The 22,710-nt window shown below is 34.1% G+C and overlaps 1 protein-coding gene across 4 annotated transcripts in view; it reads right to left on the bottom strand.

Moving 5' to 3' along the window:
- Nucleotides 1–4,964: 4,964 nt before the first annotated feature.
- Nucleotides 4,965–22,710, bottom strand: part of LOC103498597 (protein SWEETIE) — a 53,479-nt gene continuing 35,733 nt past the window's right edge. For 2 of the 4 annotated variants that reach the window (XM_008461247.3, XM_051090174.1), the window contains 18 exons: nt 21,167–21,260; nt 20,645–20,871; nt 14,234–14,378; nt 14,080–14,148; nt 13,924–13,980; nt 13,647–13,733; nt 13,444–13,572; nt 12,684–12,887; nt 12,140–12,592; nt 11,472–11,537; nt 11,001–11,098; nt 10,805–10,904; nt 10,408–10,609; nt 8,984–9,291; nt 8,763–8,897; nt 7,002–7,160; nt 6,792–6,917; nt 4,965–5,963 (listed from right to left, as the gene is read on the bottom strand). In XM_008461247.3, the coding sequence (XP_008459469.1) occupies nt 5,238–5,963; nt 6,792–6,917; nt 7,002–7,160; nt 8,763–8,897; nt 8,984–9,291; nt 10,408–10,609; nt 10,805–10,904; nt 11,001–11,098; nt 11,472–11,537; nt 12,140–12,592; nt 12,684–12,887; nt 13,444–13,572; nt 13,647–13,733; nt 13,924–13,980; nt 14,080–14,148; nt 14,234–14,378; nt 20,645–20,871; nt 21,167–21,260 (3,385 nt within the window). In that variant the 3' untranslated portion in view covers nt 4,965–5,237. Of the gene's footprint in view, nt 5,964–6,791; nt 6,918–7,001; nt 7,161–7,752; nt 7,886–8,762; nt 8,898–8,983; nt 9,292–10,407; nt 10,610–10,804; nt 10,905–11,000; nt 11,099–11,471; nt 11,538–12,139; nt 12,593–12,683; nt 12,888–13,443; nt 13,573–13,646; nt 13,734–13,923; nt 13,981–14,079; nt 14,149–14,233; nt 14,379–20,644; nt 20,872–21,166; nt 21,261–22,710 lie in introns of those variants that run through there. The other 2 variants (XM_008461248.3, XM_008461249.3) reach the window with 2 other exon arrangements.

Here is a 22,710-nt window from a genome sequence, read left to right on the forward strand (position 1 = left end):
TATATACCAACAATAATAACCATGGCGATTTTATTTACTTAAATGATATATTTGAAAAACATTAAAAGTCTGAAGTTATTTTTTAAACATAATACTAAGCATTTTTTAAACTTTTGAAAGTTCGAAAGTATCTTCGACACAAAATATAAAAGTGTAGGAGTATTGTCTACAATTTAACTTTCTTACTTAAATTAAACTATCATAATTATGATGTTTGTCAGATATTTTAATGTACAAATAAGATAATTGATATGACTTTCTATCTTAGACGTGTAAGTTTAATCTCACGTATCCACAGTTGCTGTACTAAAAAAACTAAATTTTGAAAAAAAGAGCAATTATATAATTTAAATTTAATATAATAGTATTAATAACAATTGAAAATATATTAAAAAGTAAATAAAATTACAGCAAAACGAGCGTAGCTAAGTTGACGTAGCATTTGTACTATGTATTATCTTCGTAATCAAATGTTCGAATCTTCACCGTACATATTGTTAAAATAATAATAAAAAATAAACAAAATAAATTAAATTACTAGTCTAGAATATTTGAATTTAAAAATGGAATAATACAAAATTGTTGAACAGAAAAAAAAATGTAAAAATTGGTAGAAAAAGAAAACGTTGGTCACACGAACATTACATTTTGACATTTCTATAAGGTTTGACCCAATACTTTCCATTTGAAGAAAATCAAATCCAACAAATTTTCTTGTGACCAAATAGAATAATTTAATTCCAATTCCCACATTTTTAATATAACTCTTCATTATTCAATCTGTTATTATTTTATTTTTTAAAAAATAACTTTCTTTTAGGTTATTAAATCATTCACTATCATTTTCGTGAAAAAGGTTCCGATCTTTCACAATTTTTTTTATTAATCTATCAAAATTTATCATTAATAGGATTTGTGATTTTATAAATATTTTTAATAGATTTTTTATTTTCAATAATTTTCCTTTATCGATTTAGAATTTGTTGTAAACGTCAAACTATCCAACCCGTTTAATAATTATTTGATTTTTTAAAAAATTTAATCATATAAACATTACTTCTATATCTTGATTTATATATATAGTTAAACAGTATGTTTCCAAAAATCAAAGGAAGGTTTTAAGATTAGAGGAAAAAAAAACATATTTTTTGACGATTTATTTCTCTTATATTTTTTTTTCTAAGAATTCAAATATTTATATACGTGAATTCAAATATTTATATAGAAAATGTTAAAATATGGATACGAAATAGTTATCAAACACCGATCTATTTGACCTAGTTTTTAGGGTTTTGGCTGTATGAATTTGTAAAAAAGTGACCGTATTTTTTTTTGTCCTCCAAAATAATAAAAGAAAAATGTTCCTAAAAGTTTCTATTCATAAAAAAGTCACATTTGTTTAAATCTAGAGCTAATCTTTCAAAGGTTTTTTGTTTTTTGTTTGATTAATTTTGTTTTTAATTCCAAATAAATGAATTAGAAGTTTGTAATAACTCTAAGTCGGCTTACCATTGGATTTTGTTTTTCTAATTCTTCTAATTGGAGATTCTTAATATTAAATATAAAATTTGAATCTTCAATAACAAAAAAGGAAACGTTTTCATACAAATACAATAAAAAGAAATTGCAAAAATCACTTGAATTGTATGTATAATGGGACTTTTCAATTTACTTTAAATTGTAAAAAATATTGAACAAATTAAAAGATAAAATTTAAACATGAAACGATTAGGGGTTTATTTTTTCTTTTTCAAAATAAAAACTTCTGGCATCTTATCAATAAAATGAATTAAGAGGTCAAAGTTTCAATCTACAACTACATACCTAAAAATTAATTTCTTATAAACTTTTTTGACATCCAAATGTTGTAGGGATCAAACATGTTGTTCCACGAAAATAGTCAAGGTACATGTAAACTGACTTGCAATATAAAAAAATAATAATAATAATAAGTGGGCGAGATGAGAAAATGTTGTCATCCATTTTATACTATGAATTGAAGACACAAAACTCTTAGAAATATTTTAATCTTGAATTTTTCACTTATTTTAAAATATTTATTTATATTAGAAAATATTAGATAAATAGATGTCTATTATTCATTAAGCTTAGTGTCCATATAGCCATTTGTCACTCTCCCTCTCGTCCAAATCCTATGTCATGTGTTTGAAGATGTTAACACTTAGTGACCATTGTATTCTACCTCTTGCATGCCAAATTGTCTATAAATAATAACATTCAGGGATATACATTGGTGAATTTTCCAAATAAATTAGAGTGAGATTTGACTATTATTTTCTAATTTCTTAATTTTTTATTTATTATTTATTTAATTTATATATTATATTATATTATATTTTCTTGATTTTTGTGTTCCGGTTGTGCCTCATTTTTACAATAATTTATGTGTTTTTAAGCGTTTGTTTTTTTGGTATCTCATGCTTGTCTTGCAAGCCAAAGGAGAGGTTTCTTTGAGGGTTCTATTATCTACTAGAGTATGAGATTCATTTTAGTCTGGCCGAGCAGATATGTCTTAACTAACTGACATGTACTCAAGTTAGCAAGTACTATCTAATTATCCATTTAATTAAGTTGACAACCTATTGCATAGTACTCCTTTTAGCTAGATGATAATCGACATATAAATTTGGTATATATTAATCTTCATTGACAACATCTCCAGAATATGTTATATATCCTCGTAAGAATTAAGAAGTGTGTCAATAGAATAAAATGTTTAATAAACTAATTTGATATTTTAGAAAAAGATAATTCTTACTCTTCTTCAAATATATATATCTATTTTTTACCAATATACTAATCAACATTTATGTAAAAGTAATTAAGACCTTGACATTTTAAAGTAATTAAGACCTTGATAGTTTATATCAACCTTTTAAATCATGAACATATTTTGAATCATGATTTATTTTGACATTGACATTGAATCATGATTTATTTTGACATTGACAAGAGAATGGACTCAAATTGTAATTTCCACTTATTAACTTTGAATATTGAATTTCCCTTTTAAGATTGGCTAATAATGCATTCTTTCAATATTCCATTTTTGTTTAATTTGAAGAATTAAAGTAATAGATTGAAGTCATTATTTTATAATAGTCCACAATAGGAAACAAAAATTGTATATTGACTATTAATATAGTATATAAATGTCTAAGCCAACAATAAATGATTTAAGACACATGAAAACTCTTAATTTATTATATCTACACTATCTAGATTTGTAAATGGCACCTACTAAATAATATTTTTATTCAAGCTACTTGATACCGTCACAAATATTCTAATCAAACTCCAAGTAATGTCGAAGAATTTGTAAATACGATAGAATTCTGATTTAATTTTTGAAATGTATTTTTGATAGACCATATTATCATTTTTACTTTTGAACGAGATGGACCATATTGTTAGTAGAATGCATAAGTAATTAGAGTCTACTCTCGATAAATATTGCTATACTTAACAATTTTTTTATTAAAGTTACTATATTCTTAATAATTATCCTTAGAATTGTTAACCAAAAAGAGGTATTTTCCTTAATAAAGATAAATTGAAATTTATAAAAGAAAATTGTAGAATGTAAAACTTAGTGAAAAGAATCTGTATTCACAGTCTATTCTATGATATGGAACCAAGAATCTGTATCTATCAGTATAATGATAATAATTTATCTTGGTCTATTACAGAAATATTGTGATATATCGTTATATTTGTAAATATTTTAAAAGTTTTGTTTTTTAAAATAATTTATTATCATTATTATATTAAAAAGAAAACAGAAAAAAAAACTTCAAACATTTTTGGCCATTACTCACCTAGAAGGAGGACTTCATAGAGAAGCAAAGGTTTAAAAAATTCTGATATTTTGACCAAAGTTTCTTAAAATCTGCATGACAAAAAGGGCTGTTGTTACTAATATTTTAGAGATAAACTCTATTAAAAAAAATTAGTACAAAATCTATTTTTTAAAACTACAAAAAGAAAAAGATAAAAAAAAATTATCACTTGACCAATAAAAGTATAGGATTAAAATAATTTCACAGGTTTCAAAGTATTTGTAATGACTATGGACTTTTGATCAAATTTTCATGATTATTATAAAACTAAAAAGTGTCAAACTTATTATTATTGACCACAAAAAATTATACAAGCTTAGAAAAATCAATTATTTATCATATAAGATTCTCTCTTTCAATATCAATATGCATTTGGATATTCATTTTGGCTCATAAAGTTTCACTTTTTAAATTAAAACATGACAAAAAAGAAAAAAATTATAATCCACGTCTCGTTTTATTGGCAATTTACAATTTATAATTTTGTCTACATATTTTGAGTGGTAATTTATAATTTTTAAATTTGACTCAAATTCATAAGTATTAGGATTGATCAAAGATGGCTAATAAGATTAACCCATACCAATACCAAATACTTTATAAGATGAACTGTTATTTTATATGAAAAGCTTTGAAAATAAATAATAAATAAATAAATAGATAACAAAATTTTTAAACGTGTGATATAACAAGAAGCAAGTAACTTAGATTCGTTTAATACCTACGTTGTTTCTGTTTTCTATTTTTAAAAATTATGTTTGTTTCCTCCCAATTTTTTTTTCTTAGAGATTTCTTGAACAAACTACTTAAAAACTACTTTTCTTTTAGTTCCCAAATTTTTGACTTCGTTTATAAAAGCACTTCTAAATAATAGGTAGCAGAACTATTAAGTCGTGTTCAAAAGTTATCAATTGATGTTGAAAACACACCAACACATTTATGTTTTGTTTTCAAATGAAATTACTATGCCTGCACTAGAAGTAAATACATTACATAATCAGTTCGTTCAAAGTTCAAACTTAGAATCACTTTTTGATCTGAAGTCACTTCAGTTCCATTTTTAATCATAAAGAGCTAATTTTTTTAACTGACTGAAAAAAAGAGTAACTAAATTCTCAAAATTCCAATGTTATCACGTCCTGTTTTACAAAATTTAGCCAACACATAAAGTCAAAAGCCACCCTACTTGTAAATATATATAGGATGGAAATTAATAAAGATATTGGGAGTAAGAAAAAGAACACCTAATATTTAACCTACAAGCATGATGACAATACAAGTCTATTGTAAACCTGAACAATGGATCTACTATAACAATGCTTCTATATTGGTAATCATAAACTTTCATTCCTCTGTTCATTGTCAATGCTCGAAGTTTTAGCTATCGGTTTCATTGCCTTCTTTGTATACTCTGACACGATCATTTTCTGCTTCATTGTCAAGTATTTCACGATCTGAAGTTACCGGCTTGGTTTTGTTATCTGGGCTTTTGTCCACTGGTTTATGATCCTCCGAGGAGCTGACTATAGCAGAAGCTTCTACACCTTCAGCTAGTTGAAGTTGAGATACTACTTGTTCAGTCCCTTCACTTAGTTCTTGTTCCTGATTGAGAACGATATCAACATTTCCACTTTCTCGATCACTGACTTCTTGCATTCTGCTCCTCTCGCTAATTTGATCTCCGTCTGAAGATCTCTGACTCAATGACGCCGATACCTCTTCACTGGTTTCTTCATGTTCAGTATTCTCAATCTTCAATTCGTGAATTGGAAGGGGAGCGACGTCTTCCATGCTAACACTAGGACTACTAATTTCAATAACTTTGGAGTCCTCAGTTTCATGAGATTCTGTGACGTTATCGGTAATTACTTCTCGTGAGGAAACAGGAAAAGACTGGAAAGTATCCCAGTCATCCTCGTCTTCATCCTCATCTTCTTCGCTGACAATAGCGGGATTGTTTTCAATGCTGCACTCAGCCGTGTGTGAAGAGGAATCTTGCTCTCTATTCACCTTTATCAATGGTGCTTTTATCTCCAGTATTGGTGTTGAGAGATTCTTCTGAGTTGGATGTTGATCTTGTGTCACAGAAGCACGAATAACCCCCTAGAACCAGACAATTATTACTTTGTTAGTCAAATTAGTATTGCTACAAGAAAATGCCAACTGGGTGAAATCTGTCTCTCATGAAATATCTAAATATGGTGAAACATTTGTTCCAATACTTTTAAGTGCATAGATCAAGTTCAAATCTTTAGAAGCATACGAAAGTATGCACCTTATTCATAAATGAAATTTGTGGATACCCTAATTGAGGAAGCAGATTAATCCAACTGATAATTAGACTGCCCTTTCAGAAAAGACCCACAATGCATCTTTTGATAGTCTTTGCATAATTCAGGAATTGACAAATTAAAAAAAGAAAAAATGTAAAGTAATAGAGAATCAAGAAAAAGATTACGTGGTTCATTAATAATGTGTTAAGTTCACTAACATGGCCTCTAAGTTTAGAATGTTTATATATAGATTTCTCTAAACCTCCACACTTGACTGTTCATAGCACCAAATAAAAATTCAAGGTATTCCAGTAAATATTTTGACAGTGAAAGCTGAGATGACATTTAAACTAGATGTTGTCCCATTTTCTTAATCTGTGCGTATCGGGCACAACTTGGTGCATGTTGACTAATTTCAGGATACAGTTTTTTACCCTACTATATTTGGCTGCCAAGAAAACTCATAAGATACTAAATCCTAGGTAGGTAGCCACTATGGTTCAAATCAACATCCTAAGCCCTTTGTTATCTTTCATGGCCCTTATTTGACCACAAGGTGTCTAAGCCAACCATGCCTTTTCTTTTTCTCATAACTACAAATTGTGTAAGTGCGTCCATACAAAAAATGTTTGTGAAAAAAAAAAACTCAAGACATTACCTGCAGTTGTTGCCGATGCATCACTGGCATTGACAATATGACATCCTTGAAAATAACAGCAGAGGCAGGTATCTGAGCAAGATGAGAAACAAGCTTTATCGCTGTACTCTTCAATTCTTCAAGTTCCTGTCATTTAAGTAAATTTAATAAATCAAAGAAGAAAGAATCTTTAAGCTCGATCATCAGACTTGGTTGACACAGTTTCCTTACCCTAGAGCCTGAAGATGCAGAGAAAACCATGACGACGGCTTCTAAAAGCAGATTCATAAACGTTTTCTGGCATTCACCGACATTGGACACTGTTTGTAGGAGCACTAAGAATCTCAAGCACTCAACCGCAACCGCTATTGATTCTTTAGTTATTGGTTTCTGCTACGTATAAAAATTAAAGAGCTCACATCAATGAGTGTGGGATCTAGTCAATTATGAAAGATAAACCGGTGCTAGAAAAGACACATACTATAATAAATTTTAGTACATTGTAGTTTTGAACAATACTCTGATTTGAATTTTAAACCACCAAGTTTAAAAATTGAACTTTCACCCTAACTGTGATGTAAACCAGAAAATGACAAATTTCAATTTCCATTACACACCTCAGGTGATAATGAACCCAAAAAAAAGTTAGCAGTAACACTATGAAATGAAAAATACGCATCAGTTATGTACTATTGGCTTTTTAAACTCCAAATAATATTTCTAGTGCAACTAGAAATGCTGAAGATTTGGGGAAAGTACAAGAATGTTACTCAACCCCAAACCCTTAAAATTAAGGCTTACTTTTTTTCTTTTTTAAAGAGGCTTTGATAATTGAGACTTAAGCTCAAAGTACCAGAGTATTATACTAAAAGCAAAGAACTAGGGGGAGTCCAGTTAAAGGCTCAAATAGAATTTATACTTGGGCAAACAAAAGATGGGAATCTAAAAACAAATTCTAACCGCATAAGGAACCAGTTCGAACCTAAAACTTTCTTGCCCAAGTCTTCAAAATGACAGGAGAAAGAGAGATGCCAAGGAGATCCAACCAGATGCTTCAAATCTGTCTTGCCAAAATAATCCAACACCCAGAGGAAGCTCGAAGAAGTATTTAACGGCTGAAGAATCAAATTAGTATAAGATCACAATCGGCAACTTTTGACTTTAGATGATCTGGAATTACACAAGCTTGTTGACAAGAACGAGTAGAATTAGGCAAATTTTCAGAATTCTAATCTTCCTCACATTGAAACAGGACATTAAGATCTGTTTCTAAGGACTCAAAATGTTTCCGCCTCCCAAAATCAGTTATCTTATCAAAATGCTCCACTTCCTCACTACTAACGTTGAAAGGAGATTCGAAAGAAGACTCGTCCTTATTTCTAAAGGGAATGAGAGGGATTTTGCTCGGAGAGCCCCTCAAAATTTAACCTTCGAGTTGGGCAAGAAGACCTCGGAGTACTTAAACTATGTTTGGTGTGAGAATTGCGAGAATCTAACTTTGTAGAGCGGATTGGAGCTTGAAGTTGGGTGCACTAACTTCCAGTAAATCTGGATTAGTCTCTAGAAACAGCTTGGATCTGCTGGAATGAACTGAGGACGGGCGCGATTTACCACTAGCAATTCAGGTACTTGTTCTTCAACTATCTAGGCTTTTAGGGACCATTTGGCCAAAATCTTTTTTGAGTTTTTCTTTCAAATGAAGTACTTTTTGAAAGGGCTCGAAGAAGTGAGGGAAGATCTTAGAACAATTTTTCCTTTTTGATTTTGCTCTGGAGCCAAAATTTGCTGAGGAACAAAGCGAAGAGGAAGAGAAAGAAACCCAGAAGAGGAGTTGAAAGGAATGTACAATTTATTAATTTTAAGGCTTACTTGAAACTATAATTTTGGAATTGTAATTCTTGGAATGGAAACTTAAGTTTGAGTTCATAGACATCATTAGAAATATATATATACACACATATACATGGCGTGTGAGTTTGTGAAATAAAGTACCTTTAGCACCATATCAATCGTCGCCAAAACATCTCCAATGAGCTCCCCAACAAAAAACAGAAGGAAAACTTTTTCTTCGTTATTTGTGTATTTTTGGGTCATTCCTTTTAGTACTTGCAATCCAATTGCCTGAACCTGAGGAACACAAGCTTCCATCATACAATTTTCTTCCAGTGTTACTTTGTCAAATGTTTCAAAAATTCACTTTGGATAATATTTACCTGAAAATTTGAATCGTGAAGTACGTTTCTGATGCATTCAGTCCCATATTTGAAAACAGAAAAACATACTTTCTCAATCTCGACATCTGCTTCAAGGCACCCAGCAAGATAAACAAGCTTTCCAAGTGAAATAATTTGCTCGAGAGAAAAAGCAAGCTTTACTTGCAGTAGTCTCTGGAGCTTGGAGCTTTTGTTCTTAACCAAATGAATGCCCTCAACACAATTGTTGCATAAATCCACAACCAAATTCATACAAGTTCCAAGAAGTATTTTCATACGAAGACTATCCTCGCCAAGCTTGGTTCTATCTGCAACACGAATACTTTTACATTTAAATAAACTATTTCATAAGAACTCTCCAATTCACGTTAAGAGCCTTTATGTGGTAAAATCTAAAAACAAAGTTTAATCCATCAAACACAAAAAAAACACTAGGAACAAGGGAACAACAGGTACATAATTGTCAATTCAATCAGGTATTTGCTGAAAAATCCTCACTCAGTACATGCAGAAGATAATAACGTAATATGATATAAGAAAAGATAAGAATACGTAAAGGAAGTTAAAAAATTATTTTTGGGATACATTCATCATATACTAATATCGACTTTGGGATGCATGTTAAAAAAAATATTTACAATTGCAGTTTTCTAAAATCTAAACCATTGTGGTGATTCTCTCTCTCAGTTCAAAGGGATAGGCTTCCTTTACGTATTCTTATCTTTTCCTATATTATATTACCTTGGATAAATCTTTACATTCACCTAGGTAAAATATTTATCTATCTTTAGTATTATTCAAACCATTGAAAATTTTAAACAGTGCTTTTTATTGATTAAACTTAAAAGTACATTCTACTGATCTTTAAAATTTTAACCACAATATGATTTCTTACCAATTACTTTTCGTCAACCCTAAGCAGTTGAAACAACATGCCAAAGACACTAGAACAGACAAATGCATGTCTTCCTGCACATGTCAGGTCGTTAATTAAGAGACTGAACCTGCCCAAGCTTACAATCTAAGTCTCTCCCCCTCAGCACTTTCTTACTTAACACTGCATGTGCTATTCGTGTCTTAACTCTTATAATGCGATTCTACCATGTTTTTCAATTGAAAATTTTTACTAGAAGAATTGTAATATAGAACGTTTCTCCCAGAAATATAAAGCAATTACAAACAAAATAATCCAAAATTGGATAAATAAAATGGTTCGTTTCTCCCAGAAAAATAAAGCAATTACAAACAAAATAATCCAAAATGGAATAAATAAAATGGTTTTTTAAACGACACTTTAAACATCAATGCAACTAAAGATAGGAGAAGAAGCACCAAGTGATGGGGCCAACAAACAACAAAGGAGAATAATTTCTAATGATAATCACAAAATTATTACAAGGAGAAAGGACACAACTCATTTGTACCTAAGTTGGACATGGAAATACTTTGACATCCTTTGCAACCAGTTACTATTTCCAAAAGCTTACCTTGGATAAGTTTCTCTAGTATATGGCCAAAAGACCTAATAAAATCATTTACTTTAGATAAGCAGAGTTCAGTTGACGTGTCCCTAAAGTATTTGAGTCCAACTGAGAAAAAGGCCAGCAGCAAAGATAGAATTTGTTTCTGCATGCCAAAAGAAACGCAATTCAAGCAAAGTATATGATAATATTGTAAATATCCTAAAGGTTATGATATCCTCATTAAATATATTCCTACCATAAAGCAGCTTATTTCTGAAAACATAAATTAAATAAAGACTTGACCAGAGAAATGTAGTATTTAATGAACAGATCCTACACCACATATTGACTTACCCACCTTGAATTCAAAGCGCTCCATGAGTACCTTAACTGTAACAAATAGTGATGATACCAAATCCTCCCAATTTGGATGATGATCTAGCTGTCTAAAGTTCATACTGGACAACAAGAGGATGAAACGTATCATCAGCCTGGAAGCACAGATAAATCTATTTACATTTTAATAAGCATTATAGTGTACTATTTCATATCACCTCTGATACATTCGAAAAAGAAAAGCCAGACATAATTCCAATGCCAGATAAGCAAAACCCTCCTCTTGAAGAAAATTTTCTGAGCAGTTCTGAACAATCTGATTAAAGAAAGCCACAAAAACATTGGCATTACTAGCCCTTACAGCATTTTAAAGTCACCATTACTAAAGGTTTTACAACTTACAAACCTAAATTAAGGACTCTTATCGTTCATTAACAACCTTTCAAGAAATAGTTTGATAGGTCTGCAAGATAAAAATTGACTAGGCAGAAGATAAAGCAAGAACAATGCACATATATTACATACTGTTTTTACTACATCAATTTCAACTGTCCTGGACTTGATTATTTTACTAATTTTAAAAAATATTACTCATCAGGTAACTACAGCTCTGGACTGGACAGCAATAATCGATCAAGGGAAGAAAACGGACAGCACAGACGAACTTGAAAAAGCATAATGATCTTTACCTGGGACAGCACAGATGCTGCAAGAGAATTCCAAGAGATATCCAAGAATGTGTAATATGAGAAAACCTACAGAAGATAATCAGTACATTAAAACCAATTCATAGTTATACAATCATAAACAAATCTTACATGGAGCTGAAGAATCTTAGTAATAGAAATGAAAATCTACATGTAATCAACAGCACAGGACAAGAAAGTCAATGCATACAAATTATAGTAGCATCATCTAGTAAAAACCCAACAGTGAAATCCTCGTTCATCATTGTTTAAAAAAGAAAAAAGAACAGTTAAGAGCACAACAATTGCTACTCCATGCCGAGTAATCAAACCATCTCATAAGTACAGAAAAAAAAGAAGAAAAACAGCATAGTTAACATTCAAAATACAAAGGAGACAAACAGATGCATTCCATATTAAAATAGCCACATCATTAATATATTTTGGTTTAAAATTAGTCTAGTCATCATCCTAGTCACCATTCCGTTAAGTCACTAACGGCTCTATTGTCTCAAAGACTAAAATTGAGCATTATTTAAATCTCAAGGGAAAAGGTGTACGATTTTTAAACATAGGGACCAAATAGAAACTAGGACCAAAACCTAGAGACCAAAAATGTATTTTTCCCTTAATTTTATTAGATGGATAAAAGGAATAAGTATAAAATGCACCTGAAGAAGTTCTATGGAGATATCAACCGTAAAATATCCTGCACTACAGAACTTTACAGTTGACAAAGATTGGAGCACTGGTAGTACAATTTCATAGAGTTTTAGTTCTATAGAATTGGTGGTTTCCTTAGGAGATTCCTCAACAACACTTGTTGTGGTAGAAGATATTGATATGTTCTCTTTCCCAGGATGTTGATGTCCACGAAACAAAGAAAAAAGAGCAAAGCTCCACAGAAATTGATATTCATCACATTCCAGTTCAACCATGCTGTATCCAGATAAAAAGTTGTTTTCCGATGCATTATTAATAGACGAGCTTGCAATCCCATCAAGGTTCACTGGAAGTGCATCCAGTGCAATGGCCTGCAAAATAACTGGCCAGGATTCTTCTAGTGAAGATTGTAACTTTGATATAACAAGAGGTGATTCAATTCCATCGAGAAACGGATTCCACTGCAAGAAATTTGCACAAAAGATGAGATGAAAAAGAGAAAAAGTAAAAAATAAAAACAGCAAATAGTAAACTAATTTATATTCTACTCACTCTTTTCTTGGGATGGAAGAATAAGCAGGTATGGCTGTAATCCATTAGAACCCCAATCCAATGCTTCCCCAATACAGCTGAAGTTTTTGAAAACCACGGTAACAGTGCTAGATACTCGTGTGGAACTTCACTCTGATGTCTCCTCAAAAGTGCATATGTGTAACATTTGAGAGAGGCATGTGCAGCCAGAAGTCTAACCTTAATCTATATTTCATAGTTTGCAGATTCTTAGTAACAAATATTATTGATTAAAAAGTAGTTTTTATTTCTTTCCATATTTTCATGCAAGTAAATATTTTAGTCTCTAAATTTTATATAATAATTTAGTTCCCATACTTTTAAATTTGTAATCATTTACTCCACTAACTTTAATATACAACAGTTTAGTCTCTAATGTAAAAAATCTCATCAAAATGAAATGTCAAATTAAATATGGAACAATTTAGTCTTTCAGTTTATAAGCACATCTAGTCTCTAATTAATCTATTTATCTACATATGCAAAAAGGGTCATTTAATTTAACAATATTTTTCATGATAAGAACCAAATTAAGATAACATTTTTTTATTTGAATATAGTATATTGACTAAATTGGAATAAATTTAATGTTACAAGGACTAAATTTTTACGCACAAAAGCTCGAGAACTGGATCATCGCATTAATGAAGTATGGGACCAAAAGTTTTTTTAACCAATATTTTATAAGAAGGTATTTCTTGCTACGTTCAGAGGAAAGAAAGCAAAGAACAAAGGAATATACCTTGCATGAGACCCATTCAGCGAAAGAAGGATAATAGAGTTCCTTGAAGTCATTCAATAGCCGTGATATTAATGAAAAGATGCGCTTTACAGCAACTTGATCACCATCAATTATTCCACTTGTGAGGATCTACACATGAATGAGAGCATGTTAACTCAACATAAGGTGAATCTCGAATAAGATGAAGTTTTAAATGTTCTAACCTTAGTGGCCAGCAGTAATCCTGCCTCCAAAAGAATAGGGCCAGAGGATGCATCTAAGGCAGACCGAACTGCAGATACTAATTGGGCCTATAATTCAAATTAGAAACAAAACTTCAGCTGATCAATGAATAACCAACCACATCATGAAAAAATCATTCATTAATGTTAATGGCAATGATAGACAGCATCTGCTAATTTTGAAATAGGCCAAATATGTGTGTGCACGGAGGCATGTACATATAGAGAGAAAAGACTGAAACAGATAGAGGAGAACCACCTGATATTGCTCCAATAGAAGGTGATCAGGAAGCTCGGGATCAGCTATGTGTTGAAACTACATTCACAAAACACAAGATACGCAACACTCTTAAAACAAGAAATCACAAAGAATTAATAAATTTCATTGGCTGTACATGTAAATTTGTAAACGTACCTTATCAATAATCAAACTTAGGAGTCCAACACCAATTGGCTTCATACTTTCAAATTGAATTGTGCTAATCTATGACCAAGAAATCAACTATGAGACCTACTTGAGACAAAATCTAATTAAAATAATCATATAAACGTAACCTCATATTTAGTACCTGATAAGCAAGTGAAATAAGCTCTTGCACATGAAGTACTAGCCAATCACCAGAGGAGGGCCCCTTAGCCAATTCATTCCTTGCTAAATAAAGGTCAAAATGTGCTGCATCCTTTCCAACCGCACCAGGTAGATGACCGAGACACCTGTAAAACAATCACATTTTGATTTTAATTTGGCAAAAAAAAAAAAAAAAACTGAGATGTAGTAATCACAAAAAGCACAGCCGAGGGGGAGCCTCCCTCCCAAACAAACATCTAACAACACAGCGTCCCCTTTTGAAGGATTTGAGCTACGCATCAAGTGTAACTAGCATGAGGTGACAAAAATCACCAAAGGAAAAGGATTTATCTTCGAATGTTTTGTTCTTTCAAAAGCTCCCACACAAGTAAGAGATGTAATTAATTTCAGTGAAAATATATTTAAAATTTCTAATAGAATTGATGAAGCATCTCTAGTTGTATAAGTGAAAAAGCATATACAGAAAGATCAAAACAAACAAATTTTCCTTTCATTTCTTTTCAATCCTGAAGACATCCATTCTCCACTATTATTGTGTAACGTCACTAGCTTCTGAAAGTGTCATAGGCACTTCGACAGCAAAAGAAATAAAAGGAGGATTCCACAGAAAGATTTTGAAACAAGTAATATTTGAAAAAGTCAAAGGTTAAGAATGTATGCTTCGTTCATGCCAACTTATTTCTTTTTTTGACAAGGAAACATAGATTTCACTGATAGTAAAAGGGACAATTAAGAGAGCTTACGTACAACTTCGTCAAACAGAAGAAATACCAAAGGAACACAAGCATTAATATAATGAAGTTACATGAAGCAGAATAATCAACAAAGGACAATGAAACAACATTATAATGTGCAGAGAAAAGCACTCTGTTAAGGTACCACAAGTACCTTTTCTTTCTATTGAGATTTTCAGAGAAATATAACAAACTTACAGCACGAACTTAGAAAAAACAATCCCAACGATCATTCACCCTCCAAAAGAAACAGAACACTAACAAAAAATACAAACCACAAATCCATACGACAATGACTGAAACCCAGAAAACAACAAGAATAAAACGAAGAACAAACAAAGAACGAAAGAACCTGGAAATCCTCAGTCTTCCTACCCCACGAGGAGGAAACCAGCCCAACCTTTCTCCACTACCAAATGGACGTACCCTTCTGCTCCCTCCTCTCACCTTTTTAATTCCCACTACTAACTAACTCATGGTCCCCACCAAAATGGTCCCCAACTTCCTTGCTCTCCTCCCCACTTTCACGTGTAGTATCCTCATTTCCCACATGGTTTTTCTTATTCCTTCTATTATAGGTGAATAAAAACCAGATGCATCCGATTCTATCTCAAATGGCAAATTGAAATCAGGCATAGCCAATACTAGAAAGGTCGTCATTGCCATCTTGAGTTTTTCAAAAGTTGTGTTAGCCTCTTCATTCCACTTGTACGCCCTTGTTTTCAAGAGTTGAGTGAGGGAGCTGCCACAATGCCATAGTTCTGCACAAATCTGCAGTAGTAACCAGTGAGCCCCAAAAATCCTCTAATCTCTCGAACATTCTTGGGAATCAGTCATTCCTTTATTGATCTTATCTTTTCAGGATCCACCTCAATTCCTTTTTCCGAAATGAAGTGGCCTAAGTAGCTAATTCTTGGCTTGGCAAAGCTACACTTATCCAGATTAGCATATAATTCAATTTCCCTCAGCAACTCCAGCACTACTTCCAGATGTTGCACATGTTCCTCCACCCCTTTACTATAGACTAGGATATTATCAAAGAAAACGAGTACGAACCTTCTCGTGTAGGGTTTGAACACCTGGTTCATCAGAGCTTGAAAGGTCGATGGAGCATTGGTCAAGCCGAATGGCATCACCAGAAATTCATAGTGGCCTTCATGGGTGTGGAAGGCAGTTTTCTCGATGTCTTCAAGGCACATTCTAATCTAGTGGTATCCAACCTTAAGGTCTATCTTTGAGAATACATTCGCTCCATTTAGTTCGTTGAAAAGCTCTTCAATCACCGAAATTGGAAACTTATCCGGAATGGTTACATTGTTCAACGCTCTATAGTCTACACAGAATCTCCAGCTCCCATCTTTCTTTTTCACTAACAAAATTGGGCTGGAATAAGGACTTGTGCTTGGTCTGATCCCAGAGGCAAGCATTTCATCCTCCAATCTCTCCATCTCCTCCTTCTGATGGTGTACATATCTGTATGGTCGCACATTAACAAGATCCGTCCCTTTCTTCAGATAAATATGATGGTCGATCCCTCTTTGCGGTGGTATCTCCTCGATCATTCAAACACATCAGCATATCTGTCAATTAGGACGGCTATATGGTTCTCCTCTATCAACATTGGCTCTCTCACCTCCTCTATTTCCACTGTTATCTCCCCTTCCATAGCCCTGCATTCCACCAAAAACCCCTGGTCATCAGCTTCCCAGGTCTCCATAATGTTTTTTAGGCTAATTCAAGTTTTCATGAGACTCGAATCCCCATGATTGTCACCTTCTTCTCCTGATCATAGAATGTCAACACTAAGTTTTTCCGGTCAACCTCAGTAACTCCTAATGAATGCAACCACTGCATTCCTAAGATCACATCCACTCCTCCAAGTTCCAAGGGTAGGAAGCTGTCAGTTATCTTCCATTCCCCAAGCCAAACTTCGACATCTCCACACACCCTTTTATTGCAATGCCCGAGCCCAGGATTACTCCATAGTTGGGCGTCTCATTCAGTGGCAAACTTAGTTTCTTCACCAACTTCTTAGCGATAAAGTTGTGGGCACCCCACAATCCACCAGGATAACTATCTCTTCCTCCCCTATCTTCCCCTTAACCTTCATGGTTCTCGGGTTTGTCAGGCCTACCACCGAATTTATTGATAATTCGATGTTCAGGTTTTCTACATTCTGCACTTCAATTAGTTTCATCTCTGTTTCGTCGTTGAAATATTCTTCCTCCACAATTTCCAGCTCCTCCCCATTCTCCTTCACCAATAACATATGCAATTCCTTGTTCTCTTTTGGCCTTACACCTGTGCCCTGCGTGATACTTCTCCCCACATCTAAAACACGGTCCCTTTTTCCTTCTTACTTGGAACTCAACGTCTGTTAGTCGTTTGGTAGGACCTTCTCGGCAGTTATCCCCAGCTGCAAACTCTCTCAGAGTAATCGTTCAAATTTGGCCAACCGCTTGTCGCCGTGGTGTCACTTGCACTTGCCATATTTGCATTGCGCGTGTGATGTGTTTTATGTGAAGGTTTGCTATCATAAGCACTACTCAACCCACATTCTCTCTGAACCATATCTCGATTCTCTATTTTCAAAGCCAACTTCATCATTTGGGTCAGCCCAACTGATTCCAATGTCTCCACCTCCGATTTCAGCCATGGGCTCAGCCCATTCATGAACGTCTCTTCCAACACAACGGTTTGTAGGAATGCTACTGGGACCAACAAATTATCAAATCGATTCCTATATTCCTCCACCGTAGTCTCTTACTTAATGGTGAAGAATCTTTCCACCAATGTGCCGTCTAAGATGGACCGAAATCTCACCAGCATCTTTTGTTTCAAGTCGTCCCATCCCTTGAAAGCTTCCCGCTCCTCCTAGGATCTATACCAATGTAACACAAGCCCGTCAAAGTTATGTATCTTGAAGTATCGATCCGCCCGAAATAGCCAAGAATCAAGATCAGTTCCATTGAACACGGGCATTTCCACCTTTTTGAACTTACTACGATCTATTGAACACCCCTCATCAGCTTTCTCTTCTTCCTTCAATTCCGTGGACACAGTCGTGATGATTGGTTCATCGCTCTTAGTTTTGCTCGAAGAGCCCTCGACCACTTGCTTCCCCAACGAATCATCCCGAATGATCCCCTCTATGTATTTCAATATCACTTGCTGCTGTTGATATTGCTTATTGATCTACGCATTCATCTCAGCTATGTTCTTCGGCAGCAATACTATATTCTCCTCCATCACCAGGAGCTTCAGAATCCCCTATTCTACCATATCCAGTCTCTTTTCCACTTTCTTAGCTATGATCGAACGTTACCCAGGTGATAGGCTTTGATACCAAATGTTAAGGTACCACAAGTACCTATTCTTTCTATTGAGATTTTCAAAGAAATATAACAAACTTACAGCACAAACTTAGAAATAACGATCCCAACGATCATTCACCCTTCAAAAGAAATAGAACAATAACAAGAAATACAAACCACAAATCCATACGACAATGACTGAAACCAGAAAACAACAAGAATAAAATGAAGAACAAACAAAGAACGAAAGAACCTGGAAATCCTCTGTTTTCCTACCCCGTGAGGAGGAAACCAGCCCAACCTTTCTCCATTACCAAATGAACATACCCTTCTGCTCCCTCCTCTCACCTTTTTAATTCCCACTTCCACGTGTAGCCTCCTCATTTCCCACATTGTTTTTCTTATTCCTTCTATTATAGGTGAATAAAATCGGGGGCCTAGCACACTCCAGCTTAGGCAAATGTCTTGAATAGAATATTCTGCATGGACTAGAGATAAAGATGACCAAGAAGAAGCTAGGAGCCGTGTTAAGGTGAGATGGTCTGACCAAGCAAGAAAACCTGGGGGGCTTATGTGAGCAAGTCCGGTAGCCCTTCTCAACCACCTGGGGATCCCAACCCGACTACACTAGGAGCTAGTGCCCAGACAAGTATATCTCAGTCCTTTAATCTTATTAATGTTGATGGGAAAAACCTCTAGATCCTGGACTTGGGCGCCACAGATTTGACAAGTTTTTCTGAGAAGTTTATGTCCTACACTCCATGTGCTGGGAATGAGAATATAAGAATTGCAGATGGCTCCTTGGCTCCCACTGCTGAGAAGGGGAGGATTTCTCTTTTTGAAGGGTTAACCTTACACATCGTGTTGCATGTGCGCCGAGCTTCCTATAATCTTCTGTTTTTTTTTTCAGAACTTGAGCTCGATGAGATGATTGGCACTACCCAGCACAATAAGGGACTCTACCTTCTTGATGACGATGCCTCCTTTAGTAGCATTTCTAGGACTAGTCTTTTAACTTCATACCTTACTACTTCTGAAAAAGACGATACGTTGTGCCATTTTCGTGTAGGTCACCCCAACTTTTAGTATATGAAGCACTTATTTCCTCATCTTGTTTCTAAAGTTGAAGTTTCTTTTTTAGCTTGCGATGTGTGCATTAGGGCTACATAGTATCGAGTCTCTTTTCCTTCCCAACCATACGAGCCAGCCCAACTTTTCACTCTTGTTCATAGTGATGTTTGGGGACCATCCAAGGTCACTACCTCCTTTGGAAAATGGTGGTTTGCGGCCTTTATTAATGACCATACCCATCTTACTTGAGTTTTCCTTATCTCCGACAAATCCGAAGTCACTTCCACATTCTGAGACTTCTATCACACTGTAGAAACACATTCAATACAAAGATTGCAATCCTACAAAGTGATAATGGTCGTGAGTTTCAAAACCACACCTTTAAAGAGTTTTTGTCGTCTAAAGGAATTGTTCACCAAAGTTCATGTGCTTACACCCCCAACAAAATGGAGTTGCCAAATGAAAGAACCGCCAACTTTTGGAAGTTACCCATTCCCTTCCTTCCTATCTATGAGGAAATGTCGTTCTCACTACGGCTCATCTCATCAAACAAATGCATTCCCCTATCCTACACCTCCAAACACTCTTTAACTGTCTCAAGGATCCTCCCTCTCCATCCATCTCATCTTTGATGTTCCCCTTGGTGCTCGGGTGCACAACCTATGTTCATAGCCTCGAGCCAACAAATTGCGGATATACTCACAAATGGGCTCCTCAGACAGAACTTTGATTCATGTGTTAGCAAGTTAGGTCTTTCTGACATTTACGTCCCAACTTAAGGGGGAGTGTTAGAAATAGTGGGCCTTAGTCATGTTGAAAGCACAAGAGTAGTTTAGATTTACTTTGCCCTAATTTTTTTATTATTTTAATTAGACTCATTTTGCCTATAAATATTTCCCCTTTGTACCTTTAATATAATCAGAAAATAACAAGAAACATCAATACTGTGGTTTGTCTCCCCTCTACTAGGGGTTCCACGTAGACCTTGTGTTTTTACTTCGTCTCTGTTTTTCAATAATCTCAAATACAATAATGAAAGATACTGAAAATAAGAACATAAATCTACATAATATACAAGAGTAAACAAAATAGTGAAGGAAAAATGGCATTGATCCTTCCTGTGTCGCTTTTAAGGATCATACCACTTAGCATAACGCATAAACAAACATTTCTCTTTTGAAAGAATCATTCAAATAAAATATAAAAAAGGTTGACTGCGCTGTGTGCATCAAAAATTGTAGCTGAAGATGGGAAAAGATTTAAGGCACATACTCGGCAGCAAAAACTCTGGTTCGATATCTAAGGTGTTTATCCCTCTGAATTATAATATTGGAAGACTCTAGAGCATGTCCAGGTATTGGAACTCTCTTGTGACCAGAAACCATATTCTCATTATCATCTCCAGTGTTCAACTTTATGTCACCGTCCAGAGCATTTGAAGGATCATTTTCTGAGTTGGAATTATACTCAATATTTCTCCTTGTTGATGTAGCAAGAACCTGAACAATTCAGTAGTTAAATCAGGTACATCATGTATCGAGAATTGTTGAAAAATAATACATTTATAACGACCAACATCCAAGAACATGCCAAATTGACCTAAACTTGAAGAAACAATGTAATTTTTTATCACGCTGCTATTAAAAGCTTAACAGTACAACGGAAAAAGAGAACCCATTATTTGAACAATGGCCTTAACTGGGGGATGTAAATAAGTCCATTACTTCACTGGTATCGAATAGAAGACGATAAAAGAAGAACATCACATGAATGTGAGCAAGTAAAAGAACTTACAAGATTTCGACATATTGTTATCCAGTGAGAGGGACATGAAGGGCACGATGCATAGAGTAAGCGCATGATTGTAGTACGCACCATATTTGCAATGCTACAAAAGTCACATAGCCATAGTCAGGAATAAAAGATGTCTCTAACATTTCATATCTATTTTACAGCATTCATATTCTATATTCTACATTCTATATGCAAAAGTCACATAACAATAGTCAGGAATAAAATGCGTTGACTACACATGATATTTGATCCTCATCATCAGGCTCCATATAATCAACAATTCACCATTAGCTTCACTTCCATTCCATCCCCAATAAACAAGTCTTAATCTTTCTTCATCCATGAAAGTCACTGCTCTTTTTTGAGGTCACCCATTGAATAGATGCCCTTGCTTCCATCAACGAAAACATTTACCTAATTTGGGTCTTGCATAAATGTTTTGGTTCCCTATCTTGTTTACCCAGTTCTTGAGTCTTTATTCTTTCTTCTTTTGTATTGGAATCAGATGTGCTGCCCACTTGAATTTGTCTATTTGCTTCTGTTCCTTTGATAAGTGTTAAATGGTTTTATCCACAAAATCCTTTTAGCTAATGCCATCTGTTTTCTTTATCCAGTTTTTGCTCTGTGTTTGTTAGCATTGTAATAGCCTCAGCAAGTAGACTTACGGATTGAAGGTCCATTTGATCCTGGATTTCATCTTGTAGACCATCAACAAATCGTGCAATTTTGTAGTTTTCATTTTCAGCCAAATTGGTCTGTGCAGAGTCTGTAGAATTCCTCTGTATAGTCTGCTACCAAACGGTTTCCTTGCTTGCCTCTTTTGTATTGTTGGTATGGCATCTGTTCATAATTAGCTAGAAGGAATCAAGCTTTCATCACATTAATCATTTTCTGCCGGTTCCTTATACGTCTTTTGCCAGCTGATCTACTTACTTGAACTTGTTCAAACCGAGCTGGGTGCAAGACTTCAATTTGAAAGTAACCAACTTGACTTTATTTTTAGGGGTATTCATATAGTTGAAAAGCTCAAACACTCATAACCCAATCAAAAAATGCCTCCATATTTATTTTCCCACTAAACATCGGCAAGTCAATCTTGATTTTATAATCTTGCTAATGTTTTTCATGCCCATGGCATCACCTCCTTTCAAATTGCCTCTCATTCGGAAATTGATGAAAAAGGTTTTCTTCATGCTACTTGTATCTGAATCTTGATCTTCTTGGAAGTAGTCTTGGTTTCTTGGCATATTAATCACTGCACAGATCCTTTCCTGAGAAGGCCAACAATTCCTAATTTCCAATTATAGTTTCGTACACTCTTTTATTGATTTTCATGGTCAATCCCTCTGTTTCTTGCAGTGTTTTGTTCCCCTTCTAACCTTCGTGGTTGTGCTATGGTTAATTGCTCCAGCTGCTACACCATGGTGCCTAAGAGTCTGGATCATCAAAACTGCATGGAGTCTGGAATTGGTGCCTAAGAGTCTAGATCGTCTCCTCTGGCATTGGCAGTATGCGAGGGCATGTGGAGTTGTGTTCAACGGGAG

Source organism: Cucumis melo, chromosome 9 (assembly GCF_025177605.1).
Source record: "Cucumis melo cultivar AY chromosome 9, USDA_Cmelo_AY_1.0, whole genome shotgun sequence".
Classification (NCBI taxonomy): domain Eukaryota; kingdom Viridiplantae; phylum Streptophyta; class Magnoliopsida; order Cucurbitales; family Cucurbitaceae; genus Cucumis; species Cucumis melo.